Genomic DNA, 19,003 nt, shown 5'->3' with positions numbered 1-19,003 from the left:
TACACATAAATAAAATTGAAAACATTTCGGTTCTGGAATGTTTAAAGAAAATCGCGATTATCTATTTATTGTCATAAAAATCTATTCAATAAAATTCATCAAGTGACACTTCAGTCTTTAAGATTTTACACTTAATCAGTATGAAGTGTCACGTTCGTTGTTTACGCTTAAAGCATCGACTATTCCTTAGTATCAAAAAAGATGTGTCTGTCGTTACATGTTTCAAACATGAAAGAAAACAAACTATTTGACAGAAACTACCGTCTTGTGCGCAGTTTGTAAGAACTTGGTGGAAAACATAGCGAGAAAACTAATATATGTCAGAAGTGTGAAATAAGTTCGACCTCATTTCGAACGGAGAAGAAAAATTGTTGAGTTTCTTGGAGCAATGCTAATAATATTATTTCAATGTAGCGTAACTTAATGAAAAATTTATTTTATTGAAGCAGCACTTCTCTATTCACTAATATTATTTTCCAAATAATATATACGTTATATATTTTAAGATAAAATGCTGTTTAAAACTTATCAATAAATAAGATTTTTATCTTCTCTTGTAATGTTATATACAACAAAAAGCACTCTAGAAATACAAGGCATAATGCGACATAAAAATAAATTAGAGAGAAGTTTATGCATTCTCTTTTTGTTTCACTGCACTCTCTACTTCCTCTCTAGTATTTAACGCTTACACCGCTTGTACACTTGTAACTTTCTTTCAGAAATATCGTTCCGCGTGTGGCAATGCGGTGGTAGCTTAGAGATTATCCCGTGCTCACGTGTGGGCCATGTATTCCGCAAACGTCATCCTTACTCCTTCCCCGGAGGCAGCGGAAACGTGTTTGCCCGAAACACGAGGCGCGCCGCCGAAGTATGGATGGACGACTACAAGCAGTTCTACTATAATGCCGTGCCGTTGGCACGAAACATCCCTTACGGAAAGTAAGTCTGGTTGCGCCGACGTTTCAATTAAACTCTCGAGAGACAGGGCTCTAATTTCACTGTACTTCATCGTGTCATTTAACGCCACATCAAAGTACGCTACACATCTGAGTACATGACACGTGTAAAAATTTATTTTTTAAAACTGATTCTCTCTTTCTCTTTTGTCAATATATATCTTGATATTATTAAATATATAAAAATAAAAAATTTAATTTAAAAAAATGCAAAATTTGATTGTGTTGTAATTATATAAATTACATTTCAGTATTCAAGACAGGATGGAGCTAAAACGAAAATTACATTGCAAGCCTTTCAGTTGGTATCTGAAAAACGTCTATCCCGAATTAGTTATACCTACGAGCGAGGGTGGTCCAGGAGGCTCTTTGAAGCAAGGCACCGCCTGTCTAGATAGCATGGGCCACCTTCTCGATGGGAACGTAGGTCTCTACCCTTGTCACAACACCGGCGGCAATCAGGTAAGCATACCAGGGCACATAGGAATAATTTAAATTCAATAATAGTCCAAATATATTCGTCAAACAGATAAATATCGATATAAATTTCGCAGGAATGGGGTCTCACGAAAGATGGCTTGATCAAGCACCATGATCTTTGCCTGACTTTACCGGTGTACGCCAAGGGTACGACGCTACTGATGCAAATCTGCGACGGCAGCGAAAATCAGAAGTGGCGGCACTTGGAAGGCGGCTTGATCCGCCACACCAGAATACCTGTGTGCGTGGACTCGCGGTATCACGCGCAACGCGGTATCACGGCGGAGAAGTGCGACTCGAATGCGGAGACGCAGAGGTGGCATCTCTACAACCACAATCACTAGCTGATATGGTTGCGGTGAACACGCCATTCACTCGCAAGATTCTCACTTATTGTCACGCGCCGCGACGTGATCAAAGTCATTCTAACCGAGGTCGCGCTAAAGGCGCCGTTACTTAATAAGGGACTGGCTGTCCGCGCGAATAAATCGATCGATTCAGGCGAGTTACTTATCGTATATCAGCGTATCTTTGTGCAATAATCGTGGCTCTTCTCATAATTTCCCATATGATATCGAGCAAGAGCCTATCTTGTACCATGCTGATTTGCAAGATCGTGATTTCCCGATGCAGCTTGTTTCATAAAGTTTAGATGAGAATGTATTTGGATTCCGGGAATATATATGATACTCTTTAATAATGTTATAAAAAAGTGGTATTACATAAGACGGGATAATTTCACAGAAAAGAGTAAAAAAATTTTTAAGACTGCTTGGTGTATATGATACCAATTAATAAGCTTCAGTTTTAATATTTATTCGAAATTTTATCGCTTTTGAACGTTTTCTTAGACAAGAAAACGCTAGAAATCATCACAATACTTCTTTTATAATGACAAAAAATTAATCTTACTGATAGAGCAACGTCGCAATCGATGTGTGATAAGCGTAAAATTATTTATAGTAAAATAATGTAAAAAGTGTGGAGGAATGTGTGTATGAATAGACAATGCGGAAGTTGCATATACCGTTTCGATATTGTGACCCAAAGCACGTTGGTTGTAACTGCATCTTAAGTTTCGAATGCACGGATTACGGTATATACTTCATACGTGCGTTGGGTTTAAACAAAGAAAAATCATATATTATTGAAAGAGCTATTTTTAACACTTTTAGCCCAAAGAGAGTCACCCACACAATAGAACAAAGAAGTCTCTCGTATTCGCGGTTTAAAGTTTTAAAGAAAGCTAAGTGTGTATATTAAGAAATAATTGAATTGTATACGTAACATACTCATGCACAGTTTTGGCTCATGATTATCAAACTCAAAGAATTTATTTGAAGTATATATTACTTAAATAAAGTAATTAACTTATAGAGTATTGCATGGATGTGATCAGGTCGTCATTTTTCGCAAGATGTGTCGTTTATAAAATCTCAATTTATGTGTAAATATAAATTTACAGTTTCTTTCGCGAAAAGGAACTCTCGCTAATATAAAAGATTTATACATAATTATATATACAAAGAGAATTTAAATTTAATTAAATTTTATTAAATTTAAATTTAATCTTTGCTTTTTTCTAAACACCAATTTTTAAGCGATGACCTTATTTTATTAATTGTATTTCATTAATAATATTGTTACCATCTTATAGACTGATTTCATTTAATTATTCAATTGCCCATGTAAATTTACAATATTGCATATTATATATATGTACATTAATGAAATACAATAATTAATTAAATATAAATTAATAAAAAACATAAATTAATAAAATAAGGTCATCGCTTAAAAATCGGTTTAGAAAAAAGCAAAGATTAAATTTAAATTCTCTCTTTTTATTTTATGTATAAATCAGAATTGATAGAAAGAGATAAGAGTATATATAAATCAGAATATAATTATACATAGAAGACACAACTGACTTCGACATTTTTACTAATTATATACTTCTTATATATAGTTTATGATATTTTTATTCATTTACTTTATCAACTCAGATTCAATGAAGGCCGATAATTTATAGTACTTGAATGTTCAAGTGTAATGAGCAATTTATCTTTTTTTTATATTTAATTATATGTAATCTTTCTTTATACGTAGAAAGCCAAAGCTTTGGCATTACTTCATGTTTTAGATAATTAATAATATATCACAAACACCGTTTTGAGATTACGCTTTTAACCAAATAAATGCAAAGAAGATTTTTGCTATATTTACACTAAAAAGAACCAATTATAACACAATTGTGTTCTCGTTTTACATCACATAAATTAGATATTTAAATTTTTAACAAAATTCACACACACATAATGAAAAATTTTATTTTTCTTTTAGAATGTTTTGAAAAATATATAGTCATACATTTTTTGCACAATCCGAAAATTCACAAATTTTTTACTAATTTTGATTTACATATGACTGTGAGATTGTACAATGAAGCTTCTTAGCAACTAATACTGCTATTTTGATCAGTCTCGAAGTCACGCAAAGTCCGTGCAAAATGTATGTTATTTTTATTCGATCTTAATGTGTATACGGCGCGCATTTTTATAAATCCGCCGATACCTAACTCCGTAATCAAACAAATCGCGATGAACAAAACGCTTTCTCGTCAAAAATATGCGCTATACGAGATTCGCAGAAAAGAGATTTATTTTTGTAACTAATTGTATACTTACTTGGTTGTGCGAAAAGCGCGGCATAACTGAAGCGTATGAGCATACTTAACATATTGTAGCTCGATAATAATATTTCAAAAATAAATGAATTAAAAGGAATTTGAGTAGAATTCGAGTCTATACAATGAGTTTAATAATTATTAGAAATAAAACATTAATTCTTTTTAAAGTTTTTTAATTGCTTTTCATTTGTAATTAGAACAATAATTTTTATTTTAATAATTGTTAATCTAAAAAAATTCGATTTAAAAAATTATAAATTATATAAAAATGTGAGAGTTCTCTTAAGTGCATTTGTCGCACCTTCTCGATTCGTCTACAACGTGTTAAGTGAATCAAAGTGGCAGTTGACACAACTAACGTAGCAATATGTATTAGCAGAAGACGTGATCTTTTGTATACTTATACTTTCCGATGATAATCTTACTGCCGTTGCTTCGTGCTGGGACTATAATAAACACGCGAAGCAAGATAAATAATAATATCTTAATGAACTTTTGTATAATACACGAGCATCCATATTATATCTAGCTAGCTGGCTGCAATACGGTAAAAAATTCTTTTGATATCGATATTCTCTCTATACGTAGGTTTATAATAACTTCAATATAGATATATTATGCGATCGATTCTTCTATGTCCCAATTAAACGAAGGCGATCGCATATTATGAAAATAAATTGCTTCTGAAAATCAAAATGTCTAAATAATATCTTAGATTTTTATTGTATCGTCGCGCGAGAAAAAACATCGTTTAAAACATTTTCCTTTAATCAGTTAGCGATGATATATATGTAGACAGTATATATGTATATGCATATGAGATATATTCCTGTATTAACGCGCTTCCTTTCGGATATAGATGCTTTAAAGGATTTCGACTAAGTCGACTTTCCATTAGAGATTGAAAGAGAAAAGTCTAATTACAGAGTCAGTCAACATTGGAATTAAAGGATTTTGCCGTCCAAGCTGCAAGAGCATAGATAATGGAACTCTGTTTTCAGATAATTTAAAGTTTTATAGACAAATTTGCACACGAAGCTTAATTAATGAAATGCTTTTAATAAGAAATGATTTTGAAAATTAAATCTAATAATTACAAAAGATTGGAATTTAATAATCCTTTCGATATTAGCTAATAAACAAAAAAATTGTGCTATGCTTATCTCTCCCATAATTGTAATTGATTGAGGAAAAGTTTAATGAATTTTGATTAATTAAATCAAAAATAAATACGAGAAACCTGCGATATCGAATACGCACAGATAAAGGCAAGCGTGCGCAGAAATTCCTGAAATGCTGCTTTGTAAATAATTATGCATATTCTATATATATCGATCACCTCCCTCCCGTCCTAACAATTCCAAAAGCTTGTTTTGCAATCAGTAATGTACAACATGTATTTATTACTCGTTTCCGCATTTCTCACGTAAACGAGATCACCATACACATACACATACACACACACTCACACTCACACTCACACTCGTATATCTGTAAATATATATCCACGACATAAGAGAGAAAAGATATAGATATAAGTTAACGAAATGTCGCACTTCCAAAATCAGTCAAATAAGATAATAGGCAATTCGAGCCTAATATTAAGATAGCGGATAATCAGTCAATGTTAATATAGGTGTATTCAGTAATATGAAAATTTATACTCAAGAAGCGAAATTGTGGTGCAGATAGAATAAGAGAGTGCTGTATTATATTGAAAAGTATTTACACTCTTGTCATACGACAAATACAATACATTAGTCTGATATTTTGTCTGATAAGAGCAATTTTGGATATCTTTGGAAAAATAATCCAGCGCTAGTTTGGCATCCGCTACTTTCAAATTATAATTTTGCAGCGAGATTTTGAAATGGCGACTGCATTGAATCACGCAAGGTATTAGCATATTGAAAACTTTATATACTACTTGAGGTAAAATATCCTAATTCAAAAAAGCAAAATCAAAAGTAAAATTGAGAAAGAATATGAATTAATGTTCATGTATTGTATTTTTACAACATATTGTCAGTGAAAATAAGCATAGAATTTTGTTTTGTCAAAATTGTTTCGAAACATTCAAAATATTCTGCAAGATTTAACAAGTGAAAAATATATATGTTATTGAAAAAATGTGTATCTAATAAATTTTAAGTATATTCGTTTTCAAAATGCTAAATATCAAAATTTCTCTGTATTTTACAAAAAATGTAAATAAATATATATATGTTAAGAATGCGACAGTAATTATAAAAACGAATTTTTTTTTAATAAAATAGCGGGATATTTCCGTAAATTTATATTTGTGTAACAAAATTCATTTTTCATATTACTTTACATAACACATACCTCTATCGTATCATTGAAGAAATATCACTAAAGAAACGTCTGTTTCACAATTATTTTAGTTTTATTTTTGAATAGGCTTCTCTTCAGGTGGTATAAATGCTTGTGCTCTACGTTCCTCTCTTCTCTTGGCTGCCTCTTCGTGTTTCGCTTGGTGTTCCTTTCTTCTCTTTGCCCTCTTCTGTTCCTCCTTCAAGAAGTATTCACCAGATGCCATCTCCTTATCGATTTTGCTTTCTTGTTGAGGTGGAGGGAATGGTGTGTACGGTTTCTTCACCTTCTTCTTTTTCGGTTCTTTGCGCTTACTTATATTCTTACTGTTGTACTTGGGAAGATAACGCTCCCAATTCTCATTCTTCAACTTTGGATTCTTGGCAAGTTCTCTCTTGAGCATCAATGCTTTCAGGCTATAAACTGGATGAATATTCCTCATTGTATCTTCTACTACTTTCCTCACTTGCTGTAGACCCTTGTAAGGTCCCAGTGCCGACACAGTTTGACCCTGGACTACGACATAACAATTGGTGAGCAGTTCAATGGATTTCAGATTGCATCCGTTTGGTCCAATGAGCCTTTGTCTCCTTTTGACAAACTTATCCTTGTTCCTGACAAGCGAGGATATCTTTATGACGTCTGCAGCAACGTTATCCTGGAGGACTCTCACCGCCTGTTCAAAGGGTACGGAACGAGCCATGAGCTTGATCATGTCGCGTGCTTTGACGATGATATATGGATCCCACGTTTTCCTGGTGGTTTTCACTGTCATACTACCTTCGACGAGATCCAGCTCAGCCTTAATATGATGCTCGGCCAGTGCTTTTTGAACCAATGCCCAGTGCTCCTTCAAATACTGCTCCCGATATTTCGGGAACATTGTTGCAAATGAACTCTCTTCGAGAAGACGATGTGGATTGTCCTTCTCTTTAAACTCTGGAATTTTTAACGACCATGCATTGTCGATCGGTCCGGTTTTCTTCGAGTCCATCTTAAAAAAATTCAAGGCAGTTTTCTTTTTCTTTTTACTCCCTTTTATGGATTTCCGTCTTCAGAAGATGGGATTACCACGTGCCACAAGGTTCCAAAACTTAGTTTATGCGTGGTGGAAATTTGCGCATGTACAAACTCTAGCAGACGCTGTTACGTCTCAATCACGTATATATTTCGTCGAAAAGAAGGGTCCTCCCAAAAAAATTAAATCCCTCACAAAAAAGTAATAAAAAGATATGTATATGTAATATTAATATATGCATATTTAATATATGGAATTTATTAATTAATCAACAGATTATTAATATATGTTATATCGTTAATATAAATCACAAGATGTATTGATAATTTTTTTGCGGGCCCCAACAAATGATCTACGTAATACGGCTCTGTTAAAGTTGATCATGTGACCTAATATAGAATACGAGACATCTATAGCGAAATATACGAAGGTTTTAGATTCAATTAATTAATGATCAACATATGGTAAAATACTCATTTATTTCTATCTATATATTTCATTTATGAACAATAAATTATTGTTTGTCCAAATGTAACTGTCGATCAATCATGAATAACTTAATGACCCCCTTTAAGTATACAGAAAAAGGTGAAATATGAAGACAAAATACTTAACATTAAAATGTTAGTTTTTTTTTATTATGCACATTCGTTTTTCATGTTAAATATTATCAAGAAATTCGTGGAGTATAAGGCTGATCCTCTCAGTAGAACGCTTTATTAGAGAAAATAAAAAAATTGCAAAAAATTAATTGTACAAGTCCTGAACGATTCTAAGTAAATCTGCCATTTTTCCGGCCTTTTCATACTTAAGCGGTAAAAAAATATAAGGAACAATGAAGTAATGCGGTTTTACTAGCAACTGAGGTATCAGAATTATGCATATGCAAATAATATAATTGGTCTGTGTAAAGAATCTCAAGTGACTGATATTTCATGATATGGCGAATAGGCTCGAGCAGTAAACCAGTATCAATAAATACTTGAATATTGCGTATCTGCCCATGAATCGATTTCACACGTAGAATAAGTAATGCCGATTATCGGTCAAAACATATAGGTGAACGAGGGTGTTAAAACGAATCACCGCGGTTATTAATACAATGACGCAACTGGCGAGAATCCAATATCAGCGAATAAAATGCAAACATGTTCGCCAATGAGGCATCACATACGGCCACAAGAATAGAGAGACAAAAGCCGAAAAATAGAATATCTGACAAACGTGAATCGTTGCGACGTGAGCGGTACGATCACCGATTACTATGTCTTTATTCCATGCGATGAAGGCGAAACATCAAGCACATTATATAAAGAAATAGACTATGACATTCTCCTACAATAAACTTGATAAAGGATAACGGGCTCTTGCGTAACTCGTACATTATCTGCTTCCATAATAACTAAAAATGATTTAGAAAGAAGTTTGCAAGATTAATTCTTCCAATGCTTATGATATGCGCATTAAAACTTTTCGATTTTACTTACAAGAAAGTACAATAGAGTATTGAGCACTCATGGTGAGATTGGCTGTTCCATCCTATTATCAAATATATCTAATGCATGTTCTACAGTAAGGAAGCCAAGCCAAATAATGTTTGTTTGACGAACAAGTACAGCTATTAAACCTGTATAATATTACTTTAATTCGTTTCAACTTCAATTTTATTTTCTCTTTCTTATGATTTATATAAATATAATGTAATTACCTGCAAATGCTGTCATGTTTGTATGCCTACGTTGATACAGAAACAACATTACGAGTACTATATTTACAGATATAACATCTGTATAATAATAAAAGCATCAGAAGTACAATGGTGGAAAAAAGCTAATATTGTAGGCCAGCGTAAGTATCAACCACTGTTATTCCACCGTTCTGTTTCAGATTTGCAATTTTCTTTTATAATATTATAAATAAGATAAAGATTTAGACATGTTCAAAACAAACTTATACATCTTATGTATATAATATTGTATATTAAAAGGTGATAATATTGCAGTTGTAATAAGATACAATCCTGGCAATGTAATGATTTTTGGATCCCACTGAAAATAATTTAATTTGATTTATTTTTGAGAATTGCGCGCAATACTTAAGAGCAAATTATTTTTGTGCCATGTATTACCTGTGTAAAATTCCACGCACAGTATCGTATTGTCTGCGGTACATGAAAAGCTTCATCAATGAAATAATGTGGTTGAATACGATTGAGATATAAGAAAAGTAATATAGTACTTGTAATGAATGACGTTAATACATAATATGTAAAATACATAAATATTTTGTATTTTAGTTTCATGTAATTGAGATGAGATACGACACTCATGATTACTTTAAAAATGTGTCCACAAATATCATTTAACTTCAATAGCTGCACATTCAAATTAATACTATTACGTTAAATGCATCATCACAGCAGCTTGTTTTGATTAATTTAATCTAACCTAACCAATTATATTATATACTCCTCATTAAAATGTATAAAACTGTAACACTGCTACGTCGTACATTTAATACAATTAATATACTATGTAATAAAATGTATTACACTAATGATTAAATATTATTTTTAAAAGCATGGTAAAATTCACGCAGCATATGCTCGTGTTTACATTCGACATTTGAAGACATTGAGAGATTAGGTTAGGTTAGATCGAAAAAAATTATCGTTTGACAGTTGGCATCCCTACAAGATAGGTGCGCAAGCACTGCGCGCGCGTATACAAAATAAATTTCAAATCGCTTCTAGCGTAACCATCTTCACGCGACTGACTTTACTTGAATTGCATCGCGTCGCATCGAATTATGATGCGGCGCCAATTTGCCCGAACGTAATTCGGGACGTCGCGATGCTGTATAAGCGTCGAATGACCACGAATAGTCACACAAATATGATAAATCGAATCAACTCACCGTTCACGGGCTGTCCCACAGGCCGCTCCAGTCGCTCGCCTCAGGACGTCCCATTCCGATCTTGATGCACACAAACTCACACGATATCACTAACGCGAACGCGCGACACTTTATTCGGCACTCCCGATACTCGCTCGCATTCGATAATCATCATCGAGGGCGCGAATAACGCGACGCGACTTTGCTCTACCTTCGCGATGACGCCATCACTGAATACTGTTGAATATCGCTGTCGCGCGCTTCCATCGACACACTATGAAAGTCGCGCGATCATCCTTGGACACTCTCAACGCTCGTTCACTCGCGATATGCGTTTATTTGTGGTTGAAAGACGCGAAAAATGCGGATGTACGACGATCTGCGTATGACTCCGATTCACGTATGACGTATGCAATGGAGCGGAATTAACATGGCAGCTGAACCGATGCGCAGTCGTTTCTGCGCATGGCTATTACTGCGCTCGACGTTCGCGCGACTTTGATTTTTGAATATTGTCTACGGCTTTGATAGCATATAATAATAAATATATAAAGATTTAATCAATTAATCATATTCGTCATATATGTAGATTTACCCGAAGAAAGATAGAAAAAATTGATAGATATTTTTAATTTTCTTTAGTAAAGGATGCAAATATAAATATAACGAAATAAATATTTCGAGATCTATCAACGTAAATTTAATAAATAAATTTGAAAAAATATAGTAAAAAATATAATAAACAAATATAATCAAATATACTTATAATGACAAATATTTTTTATCTTTACATGTAATAAATTATAATAAATGTTCAATATAACCCATCTTCTTCTAAACATAAAGCAATTCTGCGCATGAAATTTTCTTTCACGGGACTTATCATGAGAGAAGTGATCTCCGCACATGCGTTACGAATTCTATTTTGAAGAATTTCTACATTTTCCGGCAGGGTGTGATATATTTTATTTTTTAAGATTTAAAATACTTCTTAATTAATTTAATATTCCGCTCGTGTATATTTTATAGTATATAAAATATTTCGACGAATTATCAATAATATAATGTTCGACTTTTACAATGTAAACAATAGCGTGCTATTGTTTGTATGTATAGTTTTGCTATCATTTGCTCGGTGACATTCGAGCAGTAAAATAATGATGCGAAATATATATATATATATATATATATATATATGCTTTGTATGTTAATTAATTGTTTAATAAATAATTGTTTAATTAATCTATAAATTGAAAAACTTTTACAATTTAATATTTTCATGTATATGTTATAGTACGTAAAATATTTAGGCAACGAATTATCAATAACACGGTGTTCGACTTTGGCAATATAAACAATAGCGTGCTATTATTAATATGTTACGGCTTTGTTATCATTCGCACGGTGACACTCGAGCAATAAAGTAGTGGTGCGAAACGCTTCGCATATTGTCGAATTTTTTTCTAAACACGATTACGATTAATATCGAAACATAATTTGATATAATTATTAATAATTAGAAATTAATTAACTTATGATAAACGATGAACGATAACTTATGATAAAATTGTATCGCAACGATAAATCCTTATCGAATCGCAATCATTAATTACTGCGAATAAAAATTGAAACGGGGGTACATAAAAGGGGATAAAAGAATTAATTTTGTTATGATCTTTCGATTATTAATGTTTATTAAAATAATTCCCTTAACGATGACCAATTTAAATTTTCTTAATCGGCAATCACTCATAGAATATTTCAACGACGAATTATAACAATAACATAGTACAAGTCGACTTTGGTTGGCGATATAAACAGTATCGCGATAATGTTTTTGACTTACGATCATTCGCACAGTACCCTTGAGCAATAAAGTAGTGACGTTTCATATATTATCAAATTCTTCCTTTACATAGTCAACCTTGGCGATATAAACAGTACCGCGGTAATGTTTCTGACTTACGATCATTCGCTCAGTGACTCTTGAGCAGTGTGGTAGTGATGTGAGACGTTCCATATATTATCAAATTCTTTCTCTAAACACAATTGCAAGTGTAACGAGGAACTTTTCGCGTATGAGTGTAAGTGCAACGAGGAATTCAAGTGAGTGTAACGAGGATTGAAGTGCCACGAGGAAAAAGCGAAGAAAGCAAAAGAAAAAAAGGAGGTCTTGGAAATGGATGGATCAATAAGATATAATGTAAGTCATTAATTTTAATTATTTATCACATTCATTATTTATTATATTGTTACGTCCCCGCGTCTCATCCCCCTGGATGTATTCGCCACCTGTTGAATTCTTTCGGCGGGAAGTACGTCGACGGAAGAAGATCATTTCCACGCGCGTTGTCAAGATGTTGTTATAAACAACGACTACCAAAGAGTCTGACAATGATCCCAGCTGTCAAGCTGTGCGGACGCGCGTCTATCTGTGATCCGTTTTACGATTATTCTGAATTCTTGTATGTTACTCGTGGTTTATTAAAGTTCTTATATCTTAAATCGCGTTATTATTTACTGCGCCAGCGTCAGCGTGTGCCGATCGATTGTGTCGCGCGCGTTCGATATATATCGTTCCGCGAACGCAACAATATATAAATTATTTATCAATAGTATATATTGTTGTATAACAACGATGGTCAGCTGAATCGAAGAATAGCTGTCAAGCTATCCGGACGCGTTTTACATTACGGGTCGTTATCGCGAGATTTCCCCTGTTATTATTCATTGTTTGTGTATTCTGTGTTTTTAATTAAAGTTCTTAATTTCCATTAAGAGTATCTTGTTATTTTACGCGGTCCGCGAGTGCCCGATTGTGTTGAACGCGCCTCGATATCTCGAAGAAATAGAAAAAAAAAGAAATTTTTTTATTTATCATATTTTTAAAAGTTTATATCTAAAAAATATAAATTATTTTATAATTACGCAATTTATAACATTAAAATATATCTACTTAAAAGTAAAAATTAAGTGCGCGCAATAATTAGTTTTAAAATCAATTATTTTGAACATTGTTTTATATAATAGATTTTCTCTTATCTCTTATATTTTTATTTATCGTTCATATTTACGAATTAAAATTTATATAGTATATTACAAAATAAATTATATATTATATTATATATAAAATTTTATATATATATATATATATATATATATATATATATATAAAATTATATATAATATAACCCTCCCATGGGGTACACCTTGTCGCGGTGGGAGGGCTTAGTACTTGGATGGTGCCTTGACGTTTATCTTAAATTTTTCTATTTATGATAAATCTTAAGGTGCCTGAATGGGAAGCTAAGTACCCTTTCGTCGGTGCCGTCAACGTGCCGCGGACGGCAAGCGCTTCGACCCGCATAAAATAGCGGAAATAGCGATATAAAAATATCGCTCGTGAGTGCGGGAGTTGAAAGTATCGCGCGTCAACAACATGAGAGGAGGAGGAGGCCTGGGAGAGGCATCTTGCATCGGCGAAGCAACCTGATGGTAAATATTTATTATTTGTATATCAATTGTTATAAATCGTACGCACAATAATTCGTTCTTATAATTTAAAGGAATTAAAGAAAAAATTAAAGAGAAAGATTTTTATAAAAATCATATATAAAAATTTCTATTTAAAAAATAATTTCAAAATTTATAAAATCTTCCCATACGTGTTTATATCTGCTTATATCTGCTTATTATTTTACACACCGGATATGAAATTCCGCACAATAATAATTTTTTGAAATATTGATTGTATTTTGAGCTGTGTTATAAATGAATTTTATATTTGCATGTTACAGACGTAGTCTTCAATAATGACAACATAATTTCGATAACGACAACTCCATAACTTCGATAACGACAACTCCGTAACTTCGATAACGACAACTCCGCTGTTGCACATCAATGGCCCGGTGAGTGACAAATACTTTTATTTAATTTTAATGTAACGAATCCATAGAGATTGCAGATGTAGATTGTAGATAAATCCGTTGCCTTAAAATGGATGAGCTAGGATAGATTAAATTAAATAACTTTTAATAAATTTGTTCGAAATGTAATGCATCCATCGCGAAAATATATTGCAGTATTTTAATTATAAGGAAAGAAGATCGAGAAAAGATTATTTTTGTATAAATTTTACCTAATTTATTGAAAAGAACACTAAAAATTTTATCAATTATATCTGATGCTAATTTATTCTTATAACGCGCTCAATTACATCTGATGCTAATTTATTCTGACGCTAATTTATTCTTATTTATCTTATTTACTTATCATATTTCTAATATCTTATAGCTCATCCATTATAGAATTTGTTGTAGATATTGTTTTTAAGCTTAATATAAAGCCAAATGATTAATTAATGAAATAACTTGTAATATGATAAATGTAATATAATTAATGTTATACACATATTAATTTTATATTTTATTATAAATTATGTATTACTATAAAAATTTATTATTTATATATATTATTATAATATCAATCAATTTTTATTGGTAATCTGGACAGAGGCTTTTATATTATCAGAATTTTATGTATTATACTAGGCTGCTAACAGCTGAAGACAGAATAATGATTTACAATTGGGCAGGATATACATATACACACACAGATTAGATTAATATATACATATTGTGTCGTATTTCAATTTGCCGACATTTATTAAAATAAATATAAACTGCTACGAGATAATGACAAAAATAAATATAAGCAGTTATAAAATATTAAAATATAGTATTAAATAAATATAAGCTATAACCAGCAATTATTAAAATAAGAACCATAAAATATACAAGCAATAATCATATAAATTACAATTGCATCTTTCGAGAGTGACAGTGTTATGTTAAATTCTGTGATACTCGGCATAAATTCTACCCAATTATAAACGTTTGCCTTTGTTTTACATTTTATCATATGAGATATGACCGTGTTAGCAGTCTAATACAATATATAGAAATTTGTAATTTGGCTTTATTTCAGTTTAAGAAATTAAATTGAATTTATATTTAAAATCGTTTTAGAAATGAAATTTAAATTATTAAAATTATTTTTATTTTTTTTTCAGAAATATTAAAAAACTGGATAATTATTAGTATTTAAGAAATACCATAACATATTTATATTGTAAATAGATATAATTATATTTTAATTATAATATTGATATTATAATTGTAAAATACAATATAATTATAAACTAAACTATAATTAATTTAACTATAATTATATTACATAAAATTGTATTTTACAATTATAAATTACATGAATATATTTACATGAATTCTTGTGTAAATTACACGAAAAATGATCCAAAGTATACGTATAATAATTATATAATAGTAATTCATTAAATTAACATATTTGATTCTATATATTTTTTGAAATAATCATAAAAGAATAACTGTTTGTATTTTCATATCAAAGAGTCATTAATAAATTCGGAAAATTTTTATATAAAAATTTTAGATATATATGTATAATTTTATATATTTCAAATTTCATAAATATTTGATTAGAAACTTTACAAATATTGCTAATTTTTGTGTCGGTATTAAATATAAAAAAATGTAAAGATGTAAAAATTCGATGTTAAATTAATGATTAAATATAAGCTTCACAAAATTTGACGAACGCCTTCGTTATAGAATCGCGACTCAAGTATTATAAATTTAATGATACGCTTTTCGTTAGATTTATCTATTTATGAATTCCATATCGCGCAGAACTGAATATTCATGAAAATAAATTATGATAGCGAAAATACCATGCTCTTTCCGCGTTCTTTTCGCGTTCTTAGGCGAGATTGCCATTTTAATAAAGGATCTTATCGCCGTCCCTCTCAAATAATATTCTTAAATATTGCTAATTAAAAGTAAAAAAATATCGAATAAGAGTATAAAGAGTTGATGTTAAGTTAGCTATTAAGTATTAGCTTCACAAAATTTAACGATCGCCTTCGATATTATAGAATCGCGAGTTAATTATTATGAATTTAATAATTTGTTTTTTCAGTTATATTGGTACATTTACGAATTTCGTGCCGGAAAATATTCATAAATAAATTAATAAATTACGGTTGCGAAAATACCGTTTTTCCCTCGTTCTTTTCGCGTTCTTAGACGAAATTGCCATTTTAATAAAGGACCTTATCGCTGTCCCTTTCGTGAAATAATTATTCCTGAATATTGCGCTAATTAAATAAAAGAAATATGGAATAAGAGTGTGAAGATTCGATGTGTTAAGTCAACGATTAAATATTAGCTTCATAAAATTAAACGATCATCTTCGATATTATAGAATCGCGAGTTAATTATTATGAATTTAATAATTTGTTTCTTCGGTTATATTTGTGTATTTACAAATTTCGTATCCGAAAATATTCATAAATAAATTAATAAATTATGGTTGCGAAAACACCGTGTTTTTCCCTCGTTTTTTTCGCGTTTTTAGACGAAATTGCCATTTTAATAAAGGATCTTATCGCTGTCCCTTTCGTGAAATAATTATTCCTGAATATTGCGCTAATTAAATAAAAGAAATATGGAATAAGAGTGTGAAGATTCGATGTGATAAGTCAACGATTAAATATTAGCTTCATAAAATTAAACGATCACCTTCGATATTATAGAATCGCGAGTTAATTATGAATTTAATAATTTGTTTCTTCGGTTATATATTTGAGTATTTACGAATTTCGTATCGGAAAATAATCATAAATAAATTAATAAATTACGGTTGCAAAAACACCGTGTTTTTTCCTCGTTCTTTTTGCGTTCTAGACGAGATTATCGTTTTAATAAAAGAGTTATCGTTGTTCTTTTCGTTAGGTAAACGTTAATGAAAGTTGCGTGGCTCGTACCGTCGAGGAGTCGAAACGATTTTCATCATGGAGAATTATTTCTTATCGGTTTTTGTAAGATCCATTCGCGACGTCTAGTTCGGTGCCCCGTTGAAAATTGGAAATTTTTATTGTAAGATTGGAACTAATCCCAGGTTTTCCTGGCAATTTCCGACAGCAATGATTTCGATAGTCATTCAATGACAAACGCCATACGCTTCTTTAAAGTCGAATTAATTTAAATAATATATATTTAGATGTGAGAGAAAATGCATCTATTTTTTTCTTCTCGTTAAAAATGTTCTGTCATTATTAGGATTGGTATTATTATTGTCTAATGCCAGAAAGATTTAATAGTAGATTAAATATGGATATAGCGTTGTATATAAATTTTTATTTTTCAAGTAATTTCATATTGTAATTAGTTTTTATTAACTGTTTGATAAAAATGATTACGAACGAATATATTTTATTAATTATTAATTAATTATTTCTAGGTACTGGGGATATTAATATTAGTTTTTAGTTTCTTTTAAGAAACTATTTGCAGGTATTGGACATCCATCGCCATTTTAGAATATTAGTTTTTAGATATAAGCCTTTTATATATATGTGTATAATAAAATACATGCATAAATTAACGTATCCAAAATATTTTTATAATTTTTATTAATATTATATATATCATATATATGCGAAATTATACATGAATGTTACATAAAATATGCGAACACTTAAAAATTTTGAGACGAATCGAATGGGTACCCCTATATCAGCAAGATATTGATTAAAAGAAAAAAAATTATTAATTTAAACATTATAAGAATAAGAATCTAGAGAATTAATCTAGAATTAATTATATATTTAAAATTATTTGATTTATTTTATTTTACAAACTATTCGAATTGAAATTTTTTAAATCTTGCTGTTATCGGGTTCGATTCGTCTCGCGCGCGCAAACGGTACCCCAAAATTATTGTGTTCGCACATTTAACACAAACTCCAATGATGCATGGATTTTATTATTTATAAATATAATCGTTCGTAATCACATTTCTATAAAAAAAATTGCTATATCCATTTAATTTTCAATAAAGAAATATATTTCTTAATAATGAAAGAACATGTTTTCTGACGTGAATATCAATTTCGTGAATCGAAGATAATGACGAGGGAATTATCGTTGATTTATTACTGAAATCATTGCTATTGGGAATAGTCCGGAAAATCCGGGATTCGTTCCCTCCTACAGTGAAGTTCTCGACGTTCAATGGATCACTTAACTTTTCCTCGCAGATTGATCTTGCGAAATCTGATGAGAAGCAAGATGTTAATCGTTCTCCATTTTTAAGATCGCTCCTCTTTTTATCGCATATTACCGGTATGTCACCCGCGTATTTGATGGCTTCGATTATTATATTATAAAAGTTATACGCAATTAAATATTTAAAATATTATCGATTTATTTACTCGTCGCGTTTTATCGTGAATTTTAAATTGCGATTTATCTTATAAAAATTCGCAAATAACTCGGTCGGTGAATTGTATATCCGCAAACATTACAGACCTCAAACTGTCTATCGAAATATCTTAGCCTTTGTGTGATAATAATTATTTCGCGCGCGTATCAATTGAAGGCGCTTCGATTATCAAATTATAAAAATTAATACATGTCGCAATCGGATATTCCGAATATTATCGATTTATTTATTCGTCGCGTTTTCTCGTGAATTCAAATCGTGATTTATCTTATAATTTAATCGTTGACTTATACATCGAACCTT

General features: G+C 31.0%; 2 protein-coding genes, 1 long non-coding RNA gene and 1 pseudogene across 7 annotated transcripts in view; 2 read left to right on the top strand and 2 right to left on the bottom strand.

Moving 5' to 3' along the window:
- Pgant2 (polypeptide N-acetylgalactosaminyltransferase 2) overlaps positions 1–2,977 on the top strand; it is a 220,540-nt gene extending 217,563 nt beyond the window's left edge. For all 4 annotated transcript variants that reach the window (XM_083109469.1, XM_083109467.1, XM_083109466.1 and 1 more), the window contains 3 exons: positions 723–942; positions 1,211–1,421; positions 1,514–2,977. In XM_083109469.1, the coding sequence (XP_082965595.1) occupies positions 723–942; positions 1,211–1,421; positions 1,514–1,783 (701 nt within the window). In that variant the 3' untranslated portion in view covers positions 1,784–2,977. The remainder of the gene's footprint in view (positions 1–722; positions 943–1,210; positions 1,422–1,513) is intronic.
- Positions 2,978–4,832: 1,855 nt separating this feature from the next.
- Positions 4,833–7,572, bottom strand: Dbe (KRR1 small subunit processome component homolog dbe). Its single transcript, XM_083109472.1, has one exon. It carries the CDS (start codon positions 7,454–7,456, stop codon positions 6,536–6,538), a length of 921 nt encoding a protein of 306 aa, XP_082965598.1. The 5' UTR covers positions 7,457–7,572; the 3' UTR covers positions 4,833–6,535.
- A 154-nt stretch (positions 7,573–7,726) lies between these two features.
- Positions 7,727–10,101, bottom strand: LOC145977454 (dol-P-Glc:Glc(2)Man(9)GlcNAc(2)-PP-Dol alpha-1,2-glucosyltransferase-like; annotated as a pseudogene). Its single transcript, XR_014440506.1, has 4 exons — positions 9,609–10,101; positions 9,189–9,528; positions 8,968–9,107; positions 7,727–8,882 (listed from the first exon to the last, which is right to left on the bottom strand). The product of XR_014440506.1 is annotated as a dol-P-Glc:Glc(2)Man(9)GlcNAc(2)-PP-Dol alpha-1,2-glucosyltransferase-like (transcript).
- A 3,490-nt stretch (positions 10,102–13,591) lies between these two features.
- LOC145976675 (uncharacterized) lies at positions 13,592–15,669 on the top strand. Its single transcript, XR_014440290.1, has 3 exons — positions 13,592–13,870; positions 14,173–14,286; positions 15,450–15,669. It is a non-coding gene; the product is annotated as an uncharacterized LOC145976675 (long non-coding RNA).
- Positions 15,670–19,003: the final 3,334 nt, after the last annotated feature.

The sequence above is a fragment of the Camponotus vicinus genome, unplaced genomic scaffold (assembly GCF_025532165.1).
Source record: "Camponotus vicinus isolate PSW18456_S1 unplaced genomic scaffold, iyCamVici1.0 SCAF_9, whole genome shotgun sequence".
In the NCBI taxonomy this organism is placed as follows: Eukaryota; Metazoa; Arthropoda; class Insecta; order Hymenoptera; family Formicidae; genus Camponotus; species Camponotus vicinus.
This window is presented reverse-complemented; position numbering and strand designations above follow the sequence as displayed.